General features: G+C 37.8%; 1 protein-coding gene across 1 annotated transcript in view; it reads left to right on the forward strand.

The window, feature by feature from the left end:
* The first annotated feature begins 13,628 nt into the window (after nt 1-13,628).
* LOC145998927 (sodium-dependent nutrient amino acid transporter 1-like) overlaps nt 13,629-25,664 on the forward strand; it is a 137,734-nt gene continuing 125,698 nt past the window's right edge. The window contains exon 1 of the mRNA XM_083135718.1: nt 13,629-13,789. Coding sequence (XP_082991844.1) covers nt 13,754-13,789 — 36 coding nt within the window. The 5' untranslated portion in view covers nt 13,629-13,753. The remainder of the gene's footprint in view (nt 13,790-25,664) is intronic.

Here is a 25,664-nt window from a genome sequence, read left to right on the forward strand (position 1 = left end):
CGAGTTTACCTGTGTCTTGTCATATGGCTCCAAATGTAAAAGTCGCAAGTCGTCAAATCGATCGGGGGATCGAACTGGGCAGTCATCATGCTGATAAATCATGTCACGTCTTGTAGCTAGAAGCACATCCTCCAACAACATTGCCATCCCGTTCCTCAAAAAATGTTCATAAGTGATGCCATTTAAGATTTGGGGCAGGAAAAATGGCTCAATTAAATGATTGTTGATGACGCCCATCCATATCCCATCCTAGGCGTGCGACAGTGGCTGGATGAAAATTACCCAAAGAAATGGATTGGCCGAGGCGGCCCGGTTCCATAGCTCGATCCCCCGATTTGTAGCCTTGCGACTTTTACATTTGGAGCCATATGACAAGACATAGGTAAACTCGCAAGAAGAGCTCAGGGAGAGGATCTTAACAGCTGGTCAACACATCAAGGACACCATCACATCACGAGTTAAGAGACCAATGTCCGTAAAAACCTGCGTGCCTGCATTCGTAACGGACGTGCCCACTTTGAGCAAGACGTGTAATGTTCTTTAATTGTATTGTTCATTGATTCCATTCACATGCAGATGAACAAAGTATTATTTCTTGTACACAAATGTGAATGTTAGCAACATTTGTACCTTGTTGGATAGCAGATGTCACAAGGAAGTAATTTAAGTAATTTGTACGCTTCGTGTCATACCATTTTTGTTATTAATACGTTGCCAAGTAAACTAAGGGTGCATTTTTTATCATCACTTGTAAGTTTAGACCCAGCCGTTACTTACATGTGATTGATATTTGGGAAAAACTTTTTTTTTCAACAAACCACATATTTGTTAGCTATCAGAAAACGCTGAAATAAGTTCCATGCAATGAGAAGTTTTTTCTCCATTCATCTTTTTATGTGGAAAATTGTAATTTTTTAAAAAAACAATTGAAATTCGATTATCTCGAAAACTACTAATTTTCGGACGGGGTATCATATGGTCAAATTTATTGCAAATTGTCTCTACTTTAACCCCTTTCAGGGAATACATCTAATTACCAGTCACCCTGTATATATATATATATATATATATATATATTTTACAGTCAGACCCAAAGAAGTCACAACATAAGATAGTTCTGTGTCATCATATACAAAAATACTTTTAGGCGTAGGTCTTATGTAAAATAAAATACATTAATTATATGTTGTTTTTTCTTTTCCAAAGACATTATTTAGTGGAATAATATGACAAAATCATCTCACCTAGGATAATCCACCAACTGCAGAAAATACAAAAGAATGTCTTCCGCCTGTTCTGCACTTGTGTCGCAACAGGGTGAATAGCTATGCACTACTACAAAACATCGTCATTATTTCCCTAGTTTACAGCACCATACAGGAGAGATATCCTGCTACTCGATGTTATAAACTATTCCATATATGTTGGTCAGAGGCGTGCGCACGGGAGGGGGGAGGATTGCCCCCTAATCACGGACGTTCGCAGATTTTTCCACAAAGGGAAAAGAAAGGTATTTTTTTCATGGGGCATACTACCCCGATACTAGTGCTGTCCCCTCAAAAAACACCACTTGAATTTGAAATTATCGCATTCCTGCGTCCCCATTACATAATAATTAATGTAAATTACTATGACTGAAATCTAATTATACTTGTGAAATATATACTTTTAGGTTCACCTTCGTTTTCGAGGTGTGGTCATCCTTGCCCCCCCTTCCAGACGTTCCATGCCCCTATATTATTATACTTTCACCTAGAAATTTAGTGGAGAGCAATATTGTCGCTGTTATTAAACAATATTATACTCTAAAAGGAAATGGCGCAACCACAATGGGACTGGGGGGCATTGCCTTATACCTTTTTCCAGCCTTGGACGGAAATCATTGAAGTAAAAGAAAGCAAGACTAGCAGAATCAACTAGTAGCAGGACAAAAGGATACTCAAGACGGAATTAGTTTTCACGTCCATCTTGCATTATTTCTTCCAGACGGTCAGGATCACTTGCAGGGGGTTACAGAGGGACAATTGTCCCCTCGACTTTAAATTTTATACAAATAAAAATACATTTCGTAAAATTTTCTTTCTCGCTTCGCTCGGGGTACCTGCTTTTCTTGCAGTCTTGTCAACTTCCGAGCCGTAGCTAGGAAGTAGCGGGAGTTGGCCCTGTGGGCCGAACAATCTGATTGAGAAAAATTGTAAAAGAGAATGCCATGCCGTTACATGAAATTTTTTGCGCCCTATTAAATCAATACTGTTTTCAACTTTCAAAAATTTGGATCGAAAAATTTTCTTGCTCGCTTCGCTCGCAGTTTCTTTTCTCCAATACATTAAAAATTACCAGAAAGAAAGTAAGAACGAATAAGTAATTCAGACAGTTGCTGCTATAACAGTTTGGTTTGGAGGAAAACGAGCGCTCACATTTCAGAGACAATCTATATAATTTTTGCTGTTGGTTTGTTAAGGGGCGGATGAATAGATTACGTAATGTATTTAAATAATATGTTAATACCTAGGTATATATATATAGGTATATATATATATATATATATATATATATATATATAATATACACACGCGCTCGCGCGCGAACACACACATATATATATATATATCACTTCATTGCAAAAAACTAAAACAGTGAGATAAAATGAGGTTTTCTTTCCCGATCTGACTGAATTTTCAAGGCTTTTGCCCCCCCCCCTTATCAGAGAGTCTGCGCACGCCTATGATGTTGGTACCCTCTTCTAATAATAAAAACAAATTAAAATAACTGTAATATTAAATTAATAATTAAAATATTAATTAATATTGTTATTACATGAATGGGAAAAAGACGGCATATGAATAGTAATATAACCGCACATATTCATTATCTAGCTCATGAATAGTTCAGATCGCTTCAATTTGTATAAAAACAACTGCCCTGGCAAGGTGATTGTGAAACAGATAAGGAATTGAATATTGTTTGAATAACGAAAAAGGATGTTAGATCCATTTGACGAAATGAAAAGCTCTTAATTTAATATTTAATCATATTACTTAAGCAGTGGTGTGCATAAATCTTATTTGATACAGTCATCCAAAGTTGTTTGACCCCAATGTAATCCTTCCCTTAGAATATGTTTGACGGAAATACACGTCTCTCGATTATACGACAGATGCTAAACAAAACAAGCATATTTACATTATTTAATTTTAGTACTTCGTAAGTCTCTCGTAGAAGATTCGGACTCCCTGGACACCCCGCCTTCCCTAAATAGTCCTTGGCTCTCAGTTGTATTGCGATGTTCGTCAATGTGTGTTTTTCTCGTCTATGGTTTTTCTTCTTTCAGACACTCGGAAAGAGTTTTGTCTTGTAACAGGAAACCTGTTATGGTCAGACTCTTGAGCGGGGGGAGATTAGCGGAAAGGGAACCTTGTGATCTGCTTCTTTCGACAGAGCAACCCCTCCCTCCAGCAAAGTCTCAATGCAATGGATTTGCCTTCGAAGGGGGAAATGGAATCAATATTGGTAAGACTAGGAAGAATAAATGACATCTGGCCGCTGCTTTTTTCGAGCGACGCTGATACGGGCTCTTAATTCTAAATTCTAAATTCTAATTTTGTCGGGAACCGAATAACAGAAAGCTCTCACACGATCGTTAAGTAACGAAGCTAGAAGTCGATGGCAAAGTGAGGACCTACCTAACTGCCGTGTGAGACTGGCTTTAGATTTTATGGATTTAAATTAGAAATCTGATGTTTCTATCTGTCGGTTTATTTCAAAACTTACAAAATTTCTAAAGCCCAGGGAATCTGAATTGTATGCACGGAAAGGCTAATCGTGACTGGACCTACAGTCTAAAATTTGGATCTAAACCACTGTGACATCGAGTATCGAACCCGGGACCCCTTGATTACAAGGCGATGACGTTACAATACGCCATCGGGGAGGTTAATAGTCCAAGGAATCCACAATTATTACATCTAATTTACTTTATACAACATTTACGTTTTTCATGTGTATTTCCACAAACAAATCCATTGCCTTGACATTTTTGGTGCTTCATTAATTGTGCTTTTTTTCAGCCTGACTAAAGTTAGGCTATGCTGTATTTGACCCTACCTGTGACGTCTTCGAAACAGAGGTCGTCTTCTAAGCTAAAATTGATCAAAAATTACTTGAAGCACAATGACAAGAGTGAGAAAGAGTGGACTGGTGCTGTTAAACATCGAAAGCGGTCGAGCTCGAAAACTAGACTTGACCAAACTAGCAAAAGAATTTGCTTCCATCAAAAAACACAGTGTACTTGATCACAATATCGTAATTTTTGTAGTAACAGCGTATTTTCATAAATAATTATAAAAAAATATTTTTTTACAGTTTGTCTGTTGTCATAAGCTATCGTACCAGTTTTTATGTTGATTCGTATTCATGTATGTATTTTCATATTTGTATGTACTTAATAAATGTAGGCGTAAATTAATATTTTAGAAAATAAATATTTTTTTTTTTATATGAGTAGGGTCGCACAACTAAAAGTTGCAGGGTTCGCAGAGCCTATTACTTACCCTACAGACCTTTATCCACATTAAACGGTTCCAGAATCTGTCCTTGGATCCCGTACATCGTCGCGAAATTGCTATATTACCAATCACGGTAATATAATAACTTATGCGGGTTCGATTTCATGTAAAGTAGCAATTTAATCCATAACTCAAAATACAACACACTACTAACACAGCTACTAACTCCATGCTTGACAACCAAACAATTGAATATCTACGTACAGCATGGCCGTAGGCAGGAAAAATTTTCGGGGGGGGGTTCATTCATAATTGTTCCCATGGGCGTCGCCAGAAATTTGAATCATAAAAATAATAACAATAATTGTACAATAATAATTAAAATTTCATAATAATAAAACAATTTTATTCCATAATAATACTAATAATAATTATTATTATATTATTGTTATATCCTTGAGGGGGCTTACTCAATCCAGCAGATGAGTGAATATCCAGCACAAGTTTCTTTTTGTTTTTTCACGTTTCACACAGTGTGTACTGAAATGCACAATTATTATATTAATACTTCGTCATTAAACTTTAGATGCCTTCAAGAAAAAGCTTTAAAAGTTAGATGGAAATTTTAATCATAAAGTTTTTGTTGTTTAACTTTAAAATTACATTTTTGGAATTTTGAAAAGTGCGGAAGCAGTTATTATTTTTAAAAACTTAGCCTTGTGCATGGATTGTAACCTCAATCGCGAACGTAATACGCTACGAAACTGGAGATCCTAGGTTTGAACTCCTATCAAGGGGGATTTTCGACTTTATCGGACAGGAAATTTAAAAGCTGGAAAGGGAATTTTGGGACAATCATAAGGGAATCTTCAGTCTATATTCCTTGTGACGCAGGAACAACACTGGAAAGATAACAGCAGAAGTGAAAATGGAGGGGTCGCGGGTGGGCTACGATTCTGAGAATAAATTCCTTTCAGAATTCCAAATGTATGACAATTCTAGCTCGATGGTTTCAACATGCTTCGAAAAAAAAATTGAAAATTTGTTACAGATTTTGGTTTCTGAACTTCCATTAATCCAACATGTCGGAAGTTTCGGGGGGGGGTTGAACCCTAGAAACCCCCCCCTCTAAATACGGCCATGACGTACAGAGACATTATAACATTGTAGATGTTTTACATTCTATCTACTGTATTCGCCTCATTCGAATAATTATGTTCACTTTGGCAATGACCTTTTGTAAGTAATAGGAACACCTTGGCAAATCATTATTATCTTCTTTTTTATTCGACCTTGATTAGGGAGACGAATTTAGGCACGCTATTTTGGTTTTGCGATATGTGAATGTGAGTACTTTTGACAATAATAATTGTTTTGGTAATAACAATTGATTATACATGCGCTTTGTCTTAGTTTCCAGTAAATAGATAGTAGTTGACCAAGGTAATATAACAATTTGGAGCTCTTAAGTAATTTGATATGCGGTTCTAGGTACGTACACAAAAATGACCAGGAGACGATATTTGCCCCCCCTTTATTTATACATGTATACATTCATAGATACATACATACATGCACACACACACTCTAATAATTATATATGCTTTAAGCACATGCTGTGCCCCTCCCAGAAAAAAATTCTGGATCCGCCTGTCTGTGTATGTGTGTGTGTAGAGAGAGAGATGAGAATAAAATAGAGAGAAAAGAGAATGATAGAAACAGAGGGTAAGAGAGGGAGACGGAGAGAAAGAAATAGAAAACAAAATAGGAAGAGAAAGATAGAAACAAGGTGAGAGAGAAAAGAGACAGAGGAAAGAAGAAAGGGAAACGAGAGTAGGGGAGAGAGAAAAAACAGAATCAATAGAGGAAGAAGAAAAAAAGAGAGCTTTCGTAGCAGAATCTGTAGTGGCAGAAGCCGCCTGAAAATGTCCACTCAAGAGCCTGAACGTAGAAAGTTATCTTGCAATGTCACTGGTTATTACCACCTGAAACAACTTTGAAGTATTTTATTCAGAATTTCACGTGAGAAGACAAAAACCATTCAGATGAAAATGTCATTCGAGAAGAGAGAATAACTTAGACATTATACTAACTTTGGTTTCAAATATTAGTAGTGCATTCAAATCCTCAATCACGCCCTCGTGTATGTAGTGTGTAATTCTAAGCACATCTATAACCACTTATTAGTATTTATTACCTACATTTTGTTTCATTATTAGGTCTATTAGTCTATACAGATAAAATATTTTAGACTACCATCATAATAATTGTAAGAGAAAACTCTGCATCTAAGGATGATAAACCCTTAATTTACTGCATGTACTGAAGTAAAGTACTTCCGCCTCGTCTCCACTCACAACAATGGATCATTCTTTCCGTCACATGAAGCTGAAAAACCTACAATTTAGTTTATGCAAGAGTAAGAGTTACGTCAACATTGGCAACCAAATGGCACCTGTTGCCAATTTAGCTCCTTTGGAGCCAGATCTGGCTCTTTCTCACAACTCGTTTGGCTCCTAAAATTTTGAAATGCTTCAAGGTATGTTCTAGCTCTACGAGGGTAAATTTGGCTCCAAATCTAGCCCTTTTAGTATTATACAGGGTGTACATAAAATAATATAGCAGTTTAAACATTTTTTAAATTTCTCGTATGAGACCAAATGTTGCATTGGATGAAAGAAGAACTGTCCAAATTTGTGCTTGTTCAATGTGCGATCCCTTGGTGGCACTGCATACATCAGTCGGACGTCCATTTCCTGCCACACTCGTATCAGCATGTTTGATTTGATTGACTGAATGTCTGAAACAATCCGGTTTCTCAATCCAGGCAGATCGGTCGGTAGTGGTGGCACATAAACATGCTCTTTCACTAATTCCAAAAGGAAGAAATCACATGGGGTGCAGTTGGGAGAACGGTAGACAAGCAGAATGTTTTGTGATGAGGAGTCCCCATTTCTCTACAGTGGCGTCGCCCGCGGCAGTGAGGGAAAGTACAAGTTCGTGGGTATGTTTTTTTAAAAAAAATATTTCACAGTTTGCAACGTGCCACCACTCCAGGTTGTCCAGGGTATGGAGATCCGAATTGGCAACACACCGCTTCTTGCTCCGGCTGGTCAGTTGGGAGCACCAGTTCTCATCCAGGGATCGAGATTAAGACGATCCACCCTTCGTCCAGGAAGGAAACCACCAAATTGCTACACGTGATAGTAAATAAAATAATTCAAATACTTTATATTTAAAATGTCCAAAATCTTTAATCACGAATCGCGCGCGTACATACTGATTCGCACAAGTTAAAAGTTATAATTTGTTGGGTCATGCACGCTCGCAGGCAGTGATAAGCAATTTATTTAACACTAGAGTCCGCGCACCGCCTTCACAGTTAATAGCAAGACCTCAACTGCTACCTCAAGCGCAAGGCGCAGCATAACAGATTGTTCTAACTTACAATACAAACTGATAACATAAAATAACACAAGAAAAACTGATAATTTATATAACACATCAATGTTAATTAGCGATAGTAAGCTAAAGTTCAGGTTGGCAACAATTAAAAATGCCAACGTGGAAGTTTTTACATCACCAAGAACACGAAGCGTGGTTCCCCCACTCCTAACATAAACAGCCAATAGGAATACGATATTTTATTGAAAACGAGGGAGAAATACTTTGCTATAATATTACAATATTAAACTATATAGAAATAACTAAACTGATTTTATCAAATAAATCATATTTGCCCTTGCACATAAAAATGATTAAATAAAGATTTAGTTTATAACGAAGACAAATTACTTCAATCTTGTACATTGTTGAACAAAAATCGATATTAAGAAGAAATGTATTTAACTTGTGCTTGAGAAACAATGAAAACGTTGCATATATTATTTGGGATAATCATTAGCCTATAAATTCTGAATAAATGTTGCAAAAATACGCGAATAATATTATAACATAAAATAAAACGTAAATATATTCATGAATTATGAAAACAATTAAGTATAAATAATTTAATCCAAGTTCTTAACTTGAAAGTATACGAATAAGATAAATGCCAATATACAACTGAAATCTGCCTAACATGGCGGTCGTTACAAGTTCTTCTTTCATTCAATGTAACATTTGTTCTCACACCCCGTCGCTACGAGGGGGGAAACTTGAAACTGCTATATTATTTTATGTACGCCCTGTACTGTCAATAAATTCGAATTCACAGTATGTTCTTCATGATATCTAACAGTTTTCGTTAGGAGGTGCGAACTTAGGAAGTAAGAATCACAAGGGTCTGACGGGTTAATTGCCGAGCTCTGTGTTGTAGTGAAGTGGGCTCTAACAAAGGGGTTTGATGCCAGCCTGAGATGGAGAAAGCATGCGACAGGCTTCTCTGCATCGTCTTTTACCATCCAGGTTTAACCCTTTTTAACCTTTTAAATCTAGCTCCTTGAAAGTTATTTTTAGCTCCATTTAAAATGTTACATAGGTCTTTGATGTGCATCCTGTTTGGCAACACTGCAGATGCCCGAGCTTAGTCATAGTGTTGTGCTAAGGAACATCATTTGATAACCAAGTTCCGAAACCAAACAATTCAGTTCCAAAAGCAAGCAGGTCTAATAATCCGTTGAGAAAAAGTGGTGTGCAAATTGCAGAGAGAGGGAATTTCCCAGACTCTAAATTCGTATTCACTGAGGATGAAAACTCCTCACCTTCAAGAATATACGTTACATGAGTTATTTTTTGTTACTATTACTTATGATTAAATTTCCGTGTTTGAACTAATTTTTAAGGTCGAAAAGTGAGTTGCATCGTGGTTCAGATTGAACTTTAAACTGTAGGTCCAGTCTCGATTATGCTACCTGAGATAGCCTTTTAAAAATCGAGACGAGAACAATAGAGACCTCTATAAAATCGAGGCAAAAAGTCAGCAGGAAAGTCAGCGAAGGTGGATTTTATGAATGCAAGAGAAGCGATATTTTTTATACAGGGTGGAGCATTTTCGACTACCTATTTTATAATGAAGACAGATGATTTGCTGATTACATTTACTTTCATTATTCATGAGTTGGTTTGGTTTTGAGTTGGTGTTTTAAGTCCACTTTATGCACAGTAAGGCTAATCGGGACTGGACCTACAGTTTAAAGTGGGATCCGAACCACTTGTGCCTCCACCGGGTATCGAACCCGGGACCCCTTGATTACAAGGCAATGACGCTACCACTGCGCCATGGGGGAGGCCTTTCATTATTCATTTCTAGAACAAACATCGTACCTTTGGATTACAGAAAATGTATACATTACATGAACAATGTGCACACAATTATTTCTTGAAAATAACATCTTTCGAATGACGTCCCTGGCAGGCTACACATTGTGCAAGACGGTCTTGAAAGCTACGCATGACCCATGTTCTCTGGTGTTCTGACTGTTCTTTTTCTCCCATGCGGTTTATTTTGAACACTTTCAACTTCACGCCATTGTTTCCACCATTCATTGATTGTTTTCCTGTTAGGAACTCGTCTACGGCATTGTTGATCACCATACTCCCTGCGAAATGCAAGCTGCACCGCTACAATTGACTTCGCCAACACGAACTGCTCCACACAAAATATACGTCGCTGTAGAGGCCAACGTTCCATTCCTACTGAAATCCAAAATCACAGTGTACACGAGGCAGGAGGAAACCGCCCTCCCAATGCATCTATTTTGCAGTGTTGCCAACCTCAAACTGTGTAGTCGAAAATGCTCCACCCTGTATTATGTAGAGCATTCCTCGCCGTCGAGATGCAAGCAGCTTCGCTACTGTCAAATTTGTCCAGAACACTTTTTATTTCCTGATAATGTTCAGCGTAGTAGAGTGCAGATGACAACCAAGTTCCCCAGCGATTGATGATTGAGTCTGAAGGAAGAGGTATTTCTGGTAGCAACTCTTTGAATGTCTGAATGCGACTTGGTGATTTCAGGAAAACTTTCCTGACAGAAGAAGCAATATCATTTACTCCTGGGAAAATGTTTATTTCTTCTGCATACCGATGTAAACCATGGGCTAGGCACGTCAGGTGGATCATATTCACATAGAAACTTGACAGAACCTCTCCTGCTTTAATCATATAGGCGGCACTACCACTAAGCAGGAGGAGAAACTTTTCATCTCGATTCTCTGTAGGTCACAAGATACGTAGGGCTTCTCTAACAACACAAGCTATAGTGCTGTGATTTGCTTTCTCTAGTTCGTTGCATAGGACTAGATGCAGTTTTCCAGGTTCGACAGAATCGAGCTTCCCGATGACAACATTGGCAATGCAACGGCCGCAGCTATCCGTGGTCTCATCAACACAAAGCCACTTGTAATGGTCACCTATGTCGGCTCTTATGGTATCTAGTGTCTTCTCATAGAGGGGCCTCAAATAGTTCTTCGGCAAGGTAGACTCATCTGGAATTTTGCGACCACTAATATCTTCAAGGAAACTGTGTAAAACCTTGTTCTTCAACATATTCCATGGCACGTTTGCTGATACAAATGTCACACATCACCGCATATTATTCACCGTAGAACTTGTCGCAGATGAAGAAATAAACGGTTGAATCAATGTTTTCTGCTTTCTTGTGATATTGTTTTTGTAGGTTGTCGACTCCTTATGTTGCTCAAAATGTGATTTTTTTGTCACAACTTAATTGTTTTTGACACACTTGACAAAAGATGACCTTACCATCTGTTGAAAAATGGGAATCGTTAACAATCCATTGTCGAAGTAAATTACTTTTTGCGGGTTTCACTTTATGTTGGAGCAGGAATAATTTGGACTAGCTCTGTTCTCTTCTCTATTCTAAACTGTAACTGCTTTTCTTACGTTTACAATCTTAAACGGGAATCTGTTGGATCACAACAACAATGAAATTTCAGAAAAATTTAAAACATGTTATTTTTATGCTATTTCTTTTGTAATGCCAACTTTGCTTCCCTTTTCTCCCCTCTCATTTCCATTTCCCCTTCTCTGTGTGTGTGGGGGGATGTGTGTGTGTGTGTGTGTGTGTGTGTGTGTGTGTGTGAGAGAGAGAGAGAGAGAGAGAGAGAGAGAGAGAGAGAGAGAGAGAGAGAGAGAGAGAGAGAGAGAGGAGAGAATACGTTTTCATATTGCCGTACAGTTAACAATGTGTTCACTCTGATGAAACAAAACAAGGTTTCAGGATTTTTAATTTTTTTTTACATTTATTTAGCTGAAAAGTTCAATTTAGCCTTTTTTAGGATCTGAACGCCTTTTATTCGTTTTTAGGACCTATAGGATTCATGTATTTCATTAAGAAATGACTAAAATAAAAATATATGTTAGAATAGTGACGTTACCAAGTAAGGAATAAAATAGGTTAAAACCTGAGAATCCGGGCGCTCAGTGACGTGCACTGAGGAGTAGCTAGTCTAGCAGAGATAGATCAATCAATCTCAAATCTCTAATTATTTTCAAATCATAATATTTATTGTTTTGTTGAAGCCACAGTTCATATGCAACACTTTTTATCACGCGCTTCTCGACCCTCGGTGCGTTCAGCGGCCTAGCTCGCTCTTTCTCTGCCTCACAGTTCCAGGTAGAAACGGGTTTTCGAAGGGAAAGGAAAGATTTCTGCCTCTACCTCCCTTGCCCCCTCTTCCCCCGCTCCAATAGTTGAAAGCCCGTGCTTTCAGGTCCTCCAGTCTATCTCCTATAGGACATATAGGGGATTGGATTCCCTTCGCTTCCTTTGTAAATCCTCTAAAGAACTAAGGGGAAATTTTTCTGCAGTACTTCTGTCCTCTGTATTTACACTAGTTCTTACACGCTGTACAATATGTATGTATAATATGGGATGTACTTTTATTATTTATGCAATTGGAACGTCTTATGTGCAGACAAAAATTTTATGATTTTTTTTAAAAATATGGAATATATAATGATTAAATAACAAATATTTGCTCACGCTCTCTCTTGCTCTCGTTTTAGTAGTGTTTCATATATAAAGATGATATTTAAAAAATTCAATTGAAAATTACTACTTAGGAAAAATGCAGTTTGCTTTACCGATACCCACGTATCCGAATGGTTAGCGCCTTCCTCACATGTTTGTTGTCGGACGACCTCCGTGGGGGAGTGCAAGTGGTCCCGGATCTGTACCCGATGGAGGTATATAGCGGTTCGGATCCCACATTAAACTATAGGTCTAGTTCCGATTAGCCTTTCTGTGTATAAAATGGACTTAAAACGTCAAATCAACCATCAAATCAACCAACCGTGGGGGAATGGTTACCACAGCGCGCTACAACACCAGGAGTTCCTTGTTCGAACCCCTACCTGGACATGGGTGTTCTTTGTGTTTGTCCCTTCATTAATTTTGTCGTATCATCTTCGCGATTAACCTAATGTATAAAAAAGCGAATCAAATAAAATCATTCATTGATTGATTGTTTGATTTGGTTTATTTTATTTCGCTTTCCGCCATATTTGGATAATCGCGAAGACGATATGATAAAATTGATGAAGGGCAAGGGACACACAAAGATCACCCATTGTCAAGCCGAGATTCAAACCCGGCATCTCTGGCTCAGTAGTCAAATCAAATCGTTTTTGATTTTCGAAAGTGGGTGGAAGTTATGTGTACAATTTTTTGTAGTCATTCCTAACTTTGCAATTTTTCCTGTATTTGACGTTCATCTTTTAGGAATACTGGGCCCTAAAAGAGGGGGGGGGGATTATGACCCGTTGGGCATGCCACTCATTGCTACCCTAAGTGTCGACGTCACCGCACGTCACTGCGGGCGCTAGTGATAATCATAATGCGAAGCAAAATAGTGTTATCTCGCCCTACCCCCCAATACACGTAAATACACGAAAAATGCATCAGTCGGCGATAAGGAATCTTTGATCGAGGATTTCAAAGCGAGATATGCATGTAACAAAATAAAGGAAACGTTATCAATCCTGATAAGTTGGGTGCTTTATCGATAGACAATGAAGCGAATTCCTTGCTCAAACGATCATGCAAGATTGAACTCGTGTCGTGTTGTTTCTGTATGCGAACGATAGTCGTTTGTTTCTACGGACTCTGTGCATAAGTTATTCGTCTTTCGTGGCCTTCATGGAACTACATTTTACGCAAGTTGCTTCCCGCGTACATAACGTCCAGTGTCGGTGTTCTCTCGTAAGCCTAATTGCTGAGAATCCTCCACGGTAGTGAGTTTTAAGCCCCTCGTACAGTTGACAGTGTTGTTCCGAGTGCTCGACGATGAAGTGGAAGAAGGCAGGAGAGGATGCAATTCAGGTAGGACATTTTATATTTGCGTACATAGAGTACTGTTGATTTATCTGACGCGTTGAAGATTAAAGCGTGAGACAAAGTCCACGAGCATTTTCTTTTCGTTGACAGTTGAAATGGAAGCTGTCTATTTTCTACAATCTGTCACACAACTATTAAGCGAAGATAGATGAAATTTTGTAAACAAAAATTATCACCTAACGTAGTGAAATAGTCACAGCAGTGCAATGTGATCTTGAGAGTTCTAGATTTGAATGTTGCGTGAAGAATGGGGCGGAAGGGGGACACTCTCTATCCCCAAAAGCACTTCAGAGGGGTCACAGTACCTTCACCCCGCAACATCCACTCTCGGTTCTTTGAGCTTCTGTTTTAAGTCCAGCTATATGCGCAATTAGGCTAATCGGAACTGGGCCTACAGTTTGAAGTTGGGTCCAAAACAGTTTGGGCCTTCACCGTGTATATTCACACTCTTTAGTACATTAGCGAGTTCATTCAGTGAAATTATTCATACTAACACTGGCGTGTGCAGAGGGGGCTGATGGGGCTACAGCCCCCTCCGAAATTTTCAGAATCAACATTTTCAAATAAAAGCCGTAAAAAAAACAGAGTGGTAAATTCACTACCGATCCTTAAGATTACTCCTCATTGCCACTTTTGGAACTGGAAAGTTCTAAGTATATGAAATATCTTATTGTGTATGCCGCCCCTAGAAATAATCTAATTAATCCTCCCGAAAAAATATCCTGCGTACGCCTGTGCATACAAATTGTTGAGTCGGCGAAACTCCATCTATTTAATAACTTCACCATTCATTCTTATCGTAACGATTAACATACCAAGGAAGAAAAGCGACGTAAAATAACCAAATTACAGAAATATAGTTAAATAAAAGTGTTTAACAGTATTAAAAACAGAAACAGTCGCAACCGATGGCAAAGATAATTGCGGGCAAATTATTCATCGTCATGTTAATTCACTTTGATTTGAACAACGTTAACTTCGGAGATTGAGATAAAAACGCAAGATACTCCCGCATCTGTAGAATTCCATTGGATACATTCATAAGGAATGAACAGTACAACGGGAAAAAATAAAATCGAATTTGAACGCCGATTGAACACAGTTTGAGCCACGAATCCAGGGATACGTGTGCGTGTGTTTCAAGTACCTCTTTAAGTTCCCACTTAATCCCCCCCCCCCCAGCTTATTAAAGCGGGATCGAATCCGGGATTCCTTAATTACAAGGCGACAGAGTAACCATATACTCCATCGGGGAGGCTCTCCTGTGTTTAAATTTCGGGCAGGTGAAGATGTTTCTGGCGTGTTTATAACTTTTCAATCTTATCACTTCGTCGTTCGTTGCTCTTGGTTTACGAAACCCGAGCGTGAAGAAGGGTATTCTAGAGTTAGAGCTTTTAGACACCGTGGTAACTTTGTCGTTCTTTTTGCGTTTCCGTTTCCTGTGCAGCCCCAGCCTGACACCTGAGATTTCTTCTGTTCTATATATCTGTTAAGTCTCAAGTTCACACCTGATGATACATTCTTGTTCAGACTCGAGCATGAGATTGTCAGAACTAAAGCAATAGAACGATCGTTTCTTTCTCTCTCTCATTCTTATCTCTTGTCCCACCTTTCATGGCATCCTTCTCTCTTTCTTCATGGTCTCTCCTCTCTTCCGTATATATTTATTTAACTGTTCGTTAATCTCTCTGCCTTACTCTTTCTTATTCTTCTTTCTGCCCATTTCTTTATTTGCCTTTGTCCCTCCCCCTCTTTCTTTACCTGGACAGCGGTTCTTAACCTGTGATCTGCTGACCGAAACAGGCTGCCGTGTCCTCGTAGAGGGTTCGCGAAAATTTGAAGCAATGTTACGAAGATTTGAGGAGTTTAAAATTAAATATGCCCTGCTAGAGTTAATAATGTGAAAATATTTTATATATTTTTATTAATGTTACAGACTGTTTATAATACAAAACTTATTAACTTGTAGATCATTATTATCACAACAGAAATACGAATTTTGTAATACATTGTGTTGTATCATTGTAATAAGAGAACATTGTGTGCAACTTTAAATATATATTTGATGCACTTCAGGACTTCAGATATTATTAAGTCCTGGTAAAAAGAGGGGGGTAATAAATGTCTGGACGTCCCCCCCCCCCCTCTCTTGCTCGCGCTGTGTCTATTGCCGCATTTCTTTCCCTTGGATAACGATGAAAATAAGAGATGCGTGGTGATGAAACGTAGAAAGGAACAGAAATATCTATACTGTGCGGAATAATGTTTTGCATAATAGATTGATTTGGTGTTTTAAGTCTACTTTATTCACAGTGAAACTAGTCGGGACTAGACCTGCAGTTTAAAGTGGGATGCGAACCACTAATGTGCCTCCACCGGGAATCGAACCCGGGACCCCTTGATTACAAGGCGACGACGCTACCACTGCGCCATCGGGAAGGCACAATGTTTTGCATAACGACGTATGAATGAAGAAGTATATATTTCTTGCCTCTCAGAAACTGCACAGTATGTTTATCATCATACTACTAGTTAGAATGGCACTACATGGTGAGTTATACCGGGTTGAGAAAATTACTGAACAAGAATGATCAGAGTAAACATGATTAAAGTATGTTGAATAGTTCTCACGATACCTTTCGCCGTCATAGAGCTTCTACTGTTGTGACGAAATCTTATAAAACGAAACGAAACTGGGCAAAGAAAACTGCCCAAAATTTACATTTTGTCTTGAAAGATCTTGATCTTTTTTTTTATTGTAGATGGCAGCACGGAGAAACCTTTTATGTTGTAGACAGACTTATGGTCTCGAAGGTTTTAAGTGTATAATGCTTATTAAGTAATTTAATAGTTATTTTACTCTAGAAGAAGTTTTGATAAATGTTTTCTTTTAATAAATATATACATTAGAAAATCTGGTATGAATGAAGAATATAGAGAATGTCTCTAATTACGTTAATATTTGGTATACTAACTAAATTTGGCCTTCTAATCACGAATGTGTTGTTAAAATGCCGCGGACGCGTGTAAAAATTCACGGGTAGCCCCACAAACCATTCACGGATAGCCCCACGAACCGTTTCCGGCAAGGTTAGGTTAGGTTAGGTTAGGCAAGCATAGTTAAAATTTTGTTCGTAAAACCGCGAAAAAGCTTTTTTTAAAAAAAATGTTACATCAGCTTTTTTCACGATTTCCAGACGTGTCCGCAGCATTTTAACAACAGATTCGTGATTAGAAGGCCAAATTTAGTTAGTATACCAAATATTAACGTAATTAGAGACATTCTCTATATTCTACATTCGCTCCGAAAATCTTAGTAATAATCTAAACTGAGTCAGGTGAAGATGTACGTTGTATATGGACATTTCGTAAAATAATAGTTCGATATTGCAGCCATCATAATGCATTTGTTTTCCTTATTCTGTTTACAATATTTTCCCACGTTTGTATCTATTATTTTTTTTAAAGGAGTTGTCGTACTCATAGTGTTCTCTACTCGCAATACTTCTTGATATACCCTCGCATATCGGAACGCGATGACGTTTGCCATTAAGTATTCTGCAAGGAGCAAGCTAATGTTAAAACGCGTGAGTTCTTGTTGCTGACTGTTTGAGCGAATAGACGTTGATAAGGAGTGTAGGTGGTGCTTCCTGGGTTTCTCCTTGCTGCGCAACCTACTACGGTATTAAGACAGGATGTAGAGGCTCTTGTGGTTGTTTCTAGGTGATGGACCATTGAGTGTGCCAGAGGGATTCCTTACTTATAAACTTTTATATTTCCAAATTAAAAAAATATATAGGAGGTAAATCTTGCGTGTTGGTCTCTAATGTTCACAGAAATAATTCATTTTTTAAATTAAATTTCTCACAGCCTCATTAGGTTTTACATTTAATATTTTAAGAACTGTACTCCTTTGTATTACAATTTATGTAGACAATTAAACTCATGAACAAGCATCGAAATCAAATTTCCAACATTTATATTGATAGAATATTACATTGAAAATGTATTAGTGCGTGTGTGTTTTTTTTTTCAGGTATTTCATTTATTCTAAACCATTTTGTTTAATACGTTACACATGTAATCATACTTTGTAATACTTAGTCCTGAGTTAGGTCGTAGAGCAGCCCTAGGCTCAATCTCGCTCAGTAGAAAATAAAAATACTATTCTATTCTATTCTATTCTAAAAGTAGGTGTGAAGCAGGAGGGGGCAGATTTGAGAGATTGCTATCATAACATTGGAGAATGCCCATTGAACTGATTTAAACGAACATACTAGTGCAAGAATGCAGTTGTCTATTTAAACTTATAAAGACATCTGGATGACGGTTCGGTATCAGATTCCTAAGTATCAGTATTGGTTTGTGTTGAGTTGATGGGGATAAATATTTAAATTACGTATACAAATTTCCCATGTAATTTCACCAAACGAGACACGAAACTTTCTTCCACTTTCCTGCTTCCAAACATGCTTTTCAGCCATTATTCACTAAAGGAATATTGACCATTACAATTACAATGTGTTTCGTAATAATCAGTAATATGCAGTAACGTAATTATGGGGGGTCCGGGCCCCCTGGACCCCTTGAAAGAGTTGACAATGATCTGAAGTGGCCTCCCCGATGGCGCAGTGGTAACGTCGTCGCATTGGAATCAAGGGGCCCCGGGTTCGATACCCGGTGGAGGCACAGTGGTTCGGATCCCACTTTAAACCGTAGGTCCAGTCCCGATTAGCCATAGAGCATAAAATGAAGTTAATAACACCAACTCAAGACAATGAACTAAAATTAATTACAAAAAGTACTTGCATACCTTTCATTTGACCGAACTTAGAAGACGATAAGATTGATTGAGATAAATCATTTTTGTGTTGACACCGTCTACAAAAATTAATGGACAATATTAATAATCATAATATTAATACAATCAGTGTCTTGTCTTCGTTTTTTATCGGCATGAAATTACAGTTGTTATGTTTTCTTATAAACCGTGAATGTTTCCATTTATTTTGCATTATTTTCCCTCGTTGAATAGCTTTTTTATACAAATTTTCGAGATCTTACCTAGAAATAAACTAGATAATGAATATATCGCCTTATATCTCTATTTATGCGCCATCTTTTTACTTTTCATGTCTTAATAATAAAATTACACTTAATAATAGCAATCATTACATAAGAAAAAATATTACAAATAATAGCATACACATTTTCCATGTTTATTACTGTTATTGGTATTGTCGTTGTATGCGAGACAGCGTGCAAGGCCCCCTCCACTCCTCATAGATAAGGTTTATTCAGGTGAAGCTCTGCAAGTAAATTGTCTAGGAATACCTTTATTGTTTTACTACTGATAGATTAGAAATGGCGTTTCAATTCTTGATCTCGAACTCAACTTCTTCACCGATTATTTCCTTGCCCCATCTATTGAGCAACTATGTTATCTGCTTTCTCGCCATGTAATGATATTGCGGATTATAGACAAGTTATTGAAATCTACAGTCACGTGTGTTACGTGGGAAAATGAAAAACAAACATAAGAAAAAAACGTATTTTGTAAATTTTTTCACGTGATCACTCAACGCGTATAGAAGGGTAAGACCAGTGGAACTGCTGAAATCGATCGTCTTTTGCTGAGGCTAATTGATTACCTAACTACGTATTTTTGTATCGTGCAATCAGATAGCCTAATTCCGACGCGTAGCCAGAGAGGGCGTAGTTTTGTGAAGAGATCACGTGTTTCTTTTCCCGCTAAAAGCAGGTTCCATCACGGTTGGTAGTAAGCAGTGATGTGCCGTAGAGTATAAGTTTACGTCTACATGCGTTGTCTACGCGTAGATTACATTGGGTTGTAGTTTACATAGACTACGTAGACAATCTAAAGTGCATTAAAATTAATTTTCAAGGGTTTCATGAAAAGAGAGTGATAATTTCAACTATATTGGTTCCTAACGAAATGAAAAGAATCCTATTTACAACAAAATTTCTCTTCTCTTCTATCATCAACTATGGAAGAAGATAAATAGTATGCAAAAAACAACAACAGATGGCAGTCGTGAGGCAAGAGTGGTCTTTTCCCCATAAAATACTAGAATATTTCCTATATTAGATTTCTTCCTAGGTGAGAAATTGTTCTAATTTGGAAGAAAGAGTATAAAAAGTTCTCTTCACACATCAGCAACTGATACGCAGTACAATTTTCTTTTAATTCCACGGCGCCCTTTGCTAAGTTATCACCTTTCGCCATGTTGTTTAAATAGTTATTTTATCTACGTGTATAAAATAGTCTACGTGCAGAATGTAGACTATCGTTGTTTACGCGTAGACGCAAATCACTGGTAGTAAGTCGCAACTTCGCGTTTAGTTTTAGAAATGGTAACAAGACAAGCCTTTACACAGTCTGTTTCTTCTTGGACTTGTCACAAGTCTCGGATATATGGCCTATGGCCAATAAATGTCGACAAAATTTCGACCTGCTGGTGTTGCCAGCTAAGATAATATGCCCCTAAAATGGCACTTTTCACTTAAGCCATATAATCACCTGTCCCAAACACATCAAATGCTGCACATAACCCATATTGGTCGCAAATGGCAGATTAACATGGCATCAGTCATCAGATCACAAATTATGACACTTCGATACTTTCTTTTATATATTTTTCTCACTGAAAAGGTAATTTCTGGAAAAAATTTGACTCTGTATTCCGCCAGTTATTAATTCATAGAATGTTCTGTATGGATTAAATAATAATGTTAAACATTGGAAAATATCTCAATGGGTGAGGCTTTACAATGCTGAAAAATCGGTGTAAATATCACTTACGGTTTTCATGTTACAGTGGATCAAGTTTTGGGTTGCGCGACATTTGCAACACTCTGTATAACCAGATGCAATCATTAATGGAGATGAATCATACTACTTGTGTTTCTTTAATATTGCTGCTAATGGAGACTGTTTTATCTTCTGGTGGAGTTTGATGGAAATTTCTGAAAATAGAATTATCTTACAAATGATGTATTTACTCATATGAACGTTACGATTCACTAACACAATAATTAATATTAAAGATCCAATGCATCTGGTAAAGGTGTGTTGAGTTCAACGAAAGAATGATTGCCCACAATAATATATTACAGTGACAGTGTTAGAACTACAACTATATATTCTATTATTTCTGCAAATTTTGTTTGTTTTTATGTTCTTTCCGGAACTGAAATTGATAAACAAATTATCTCGTCAATAGTGTACTCAATTGTTATTTTCTTGGCCAAACATAAATTAGTATGGAAAAATATTAATATACATACAGTGGTGTGCCCAAGGGGGAGGGGGGGTTGGTGGGGGTCATAGCCCCTTCCTTTGGCCCAGTATTCCTAAAAAGAGAACATCTAAGATAGGAAAAGATGGCAAAATGAGGGCAGACTACCAGAAAAAGTGTACATAACCCCTCCCTTTCGAAAATCCTGGGCACGCCAAAAAGTTATTTACTCAATATGACAGCTTAATTAATTCTCATTTATTATTTTATTGTATTTCCCCTGCATTTTCTCTTAAATTACTAATTGTTTTAAAAATTGCAAATTAGAAATTGCTCTTAAATTGCCTAATCGCGAAGACGATTATGAAATTGATGAAAGGGCGCTTACAAAGAACACCCTTACGCAGGCTGTGATTCAAACCCAGGATCCTTGGCATCGTAGCCCGCTGTGCTAACCATTACGACACGGAGGTCGGATGTTTTACTTTGCCATTCGAAGACTCATCTGTTACAATCAAATTATAGCTATCTTTTTTTTTTAAGTGGGCATTGGTAACCAAACCGTTTTTTTGGGGGGGGAGTTCAGCACATGAAATTCGCTATAAAAAGCAACATTCGTGATAATCCGGCATTCTGGTCATATTTCGCATTCAGGATGCCATTTCGCGATTGTTTTCTAAACAGATTATAAGTCAATACCTCCTAGTTCATGAACATTAAATAATATCAAGTGTTTATCTGCCATGTTGTGATAATTGCGATCTCCAAAATTACCTATGTCTGAGTGTAAGTAACATTGACAGCGTACAGAGCTCATTAAAGCAACTCACTTTTCTCGTTACCGTTTTCCTGTTTGGCGCCTTCCCTATGGAGTATTGGAAACGCTGCTGCCTTGTAATCAAAGGGTCCCGGGTTCGATCCCGAGGGAAGCACGTAGTGGTTCAGCACTTTAAATAAACTGTAGGTCAAGTCCGAATTGGCGTATCTGTGCACAAAGTGGGCTTAAAACAAACCTTTGGCTCGTTTGGCGTCTCGTATTGACGCTACGATTGATTCATTGACTTTCTTTATTTCACTTCGCTTTTTGCGCCACTTTTAGCTAATTTGCGAAGATGGGGATGTCTGACGATATGACGAAATTGATGAATGGGACACTAACAATCATCCAAAGCCAGGCCAGGGTTCGAACCCGGGATCCCTGACGTCGTAGCGCGAAGTGCTAACCACTCCGCCACGGGAGCCGGCTTGACGCTACGAGCAATTGAAACTTTGAATTTTATCCTGATTACACACAACCGCGCTGTACAGCTTCACCGTTGCCACAACTTTGCAATAACGATAATTAAATATTGGTATATAAAGAAGTCGAATAGTAAAGTCAATTTGGCTTATGTAAACTTTTGTTTTTACACTGTGCTATACAAATAAAGTAATTTTCTATGCACGGTTTTTCTATAAGTGGCTCTTCAGTTCTTACTGTAGGACCGGCCCTACCTGTGCCATTGGCCGGTTTGACGCATGCGCATTTCCGGCCTTGGAAGTAGTGTACAGAATGTTCTGTACTAAAGCACAATTGAATCAAAACAGAAGGTTTCGTATAGGAACATTTCTGTTAATGATGCACGCAAGGGTAATAATTTCAAAGTTATTCCCACGTCCTTGCTATTCCACATTTCCCACAAAGAACCTTTGCCTTTCCCTACAAACCGAAACAAGTCAGAATGATAAAGGTAAAGCTTACGACAAAATAAGCACTTCCACGGTAAGTATTATTACGTAACGACTAATGAAGAAACTTGGTATGGTATTGACAAGAAATCTACAAGCTTGTGGCTAAAGAATGTTCCCCTATGCCGTGAATAAAAATCTATCTATTCGCGCAATGTTTGGTTCATCGTTTTTAGCTCCATGAAAATATTGTTAAATTTTGAACCTATTATATAAAAAGCCGTAAGCCCTCCCTTTTATAGGCATTATTATATATTTGAAATAGTATTGAAAAAATTGCAGATCATGTAATTGTGATTGAACACTTGAACGAACATACAGGCAGACATACTGATAACGATTCTCCGTACTTTTAGATGTCTTATGAACATGCGCATAGTAGATTTCAAGCCGAAGTGACAAGCGACAGTTGTCGCTTGAAAAGGAACCAATCAACGTAATCGTTTCACACCGTAGCGACATTTTACAAGGCCGCATTAGACGGTGAAATCCTCAGGTGACACGCGGCACGTGTCGCTTCTGTGTGAAGGAACCCTAAGGAAGAACACATGATCGCTTCCCCTCGTCCTTTCGCTTAAGACAAGCAATAAATTCAATAAACATATTGAGAGGGTTACTGCTAGTAACCATCTCCCGTTGTCCCAGAGAGAAAGACGTTAACCCGCCACTGAACTATCATGCATGTATCTAGTATTATGCGGTAGGTCCTTAGATATGAATAGATTGTCTCGCACAGACATAGAAGGACAGGGACAGAGAGGGGAAAATTCGTATAAGGTTGTTTTAAGTTCACTTCATGCTTAGATATAGGCCCTACCAATAGCTACCAGGACTTGAAGGTTTTAGACCGAAGCAACACGGGCTCTTAAGGCTATAAGAAAGCATTAACTTGGCATGCGCGAACAACAGACCGAAATTTTGTTGATTTGGCTTATTTTACTTCGCTTGTCTTCCCCTTCGGGCTAATCGCGAAGATTAGGATGAGTAAATGATATACTGAAATTAATAAAGGGAAGCCGGCCCCCGTGGTGGAGCACTTCGCGCTACGCCGCTAGGGGTCCCGGGTTCGAATCTCAGCCTGGGCATGGATGTTTGTGAGTATTCATTCATCAATTTCATTACATCATCACTCATCCTCATCCTCGCAAATTAGCCGAAAGTGGCACAAAAAGCGAAGTAAAAATATAGCAAATCAATCAATTAATAAAGGGAAAAGAACACCATGCCCAGGCCGGGATTCGAACTCAGGGCTCCTGGCGTCGAAGCACGCTATGGTGACCATTCCGCCACGGAGGTCGGCTAGAGGCGACACGTTCAGCTTGTCGTGTAGCATCGATTCGAAAAGTTAAATTTATTTCTGATGATTGGTTCCCAAATGACACGTGTTGCTTGTAGCTTCTGTTCTTTTTGAGTTTTCCTTTATCAATTTCAGCTAATCATCATTTATCCTTATCGTCGCGATTAGCCTCAACAGCCAGAAAAGCGACGTAAAATAAGAAAAATTCGTATAATAGTGCATTAAAAAAATCAAGACCCACATTTCCATATTATTTTGCGAACGCTGGAAATAATCAGTCTTCCCTCAGTCTGGCTACGAATTATCTTTTATCAATCGTCAGCTGTTTTCGTTTGGAAATACACACACACCGAATCACGTTGATCTATATCTTGCATGGCATGACACATACACGTGAGTGTATGACCTTGGTTGGGATGGGGAAAAATAGACCATACAGTGCAATAAAGATCTTTTCAACAATTTATATCCTCCATATGACACTGCTGTTATCATTTACTTGGGACCTCGTGAATAATCAGTCTGCCAACGCTGGTGCAGCAACCAGTTTTCTGTTCGCCTGAAAATCCAACTGTGCGTTATTACATGTCGCGCGTTTTCTTTACGCATGCTTTAGCATAAATGTGCGTAAATGTACTCTAAATAGATGCTGTGCAGTTATTCTGATATCGTAAATGCAAATTCGAGCACATTTGGAGAATAGTACCGTTTTTCAGACGTGACCTAAATGGTGTCGAGAAGAGTGTTTCTTCTTCCTTCTTTGCAGAAAATTGTGACGTATATTTTTATTTTTGCACTTGATTTATGTCTTCAATTTTGTATTTATATTTTTTTACCAACATTAAGGTTCAGTTCGCGTCGATATTTTTTTAATCCTGTATTTGCGAGGCTAATAGGATGCCAGAGCATACTTTTGGCGCAGTTTTATCTGTCATTCTACAGACCGAGACATTTGGATTTCTGATCAGATGTCTGAGTATATCCTGAAAAAACAGCAATTTTACACATGTCACAGTTATTTTTTTCTGACAAGTAACACGTTTTGGATTCTGTGTGCTGGACCCTTGGTTCAGGGTGAGAAATCATTGAAACTGGCGGGTGGGGGGAAGGAAGATCTAAATCTACAAACACACACACAAATATATATATATATATATATATATATATATATATACATTATTATGATAAACATATTTATAATGTTATTGAATGTAAAAATCAATTGCTGAATAATTAAAAATACATTACTGTATTATCATTATTATTGTCAAATACATAAAGAGGAATTATAATATTTTATTTTTATATATATATCAAATATTTACAAAATAGCGAACTAATTCCTTTACTAACTGATTAAAGATGTAAATAAATAATGAAATATTGAAATGGTTTTTATTATGTATAAGTTTTCTTTAGTTTTGCTTTATATTAATATAAATCAATTAGATTTCATATCTATTTTTGTCTTGCATTCTTGTGTTATTTTTATTGTGCCTATATTTTTATTGGTGTAATCTTGAAACAGAAAGAGAAATAATTCAACACTCACAACCACACTACTTTGTGTGTGTTT

This window comes from Lepisma saccharinum, chromosome 14 (genome assembly GCF_977018435.1).
Source record: "Lepisma saccharinum chromosome 14, izLepSacc3.1, whole genome shotgun sequence".
Taxonomy (NCBI): Eukaryota; Metazoa; Arthropoda; class Insecta; order Zygentoma; family Lepismatidae; genus Lepisma; species Lepisma saccharinum.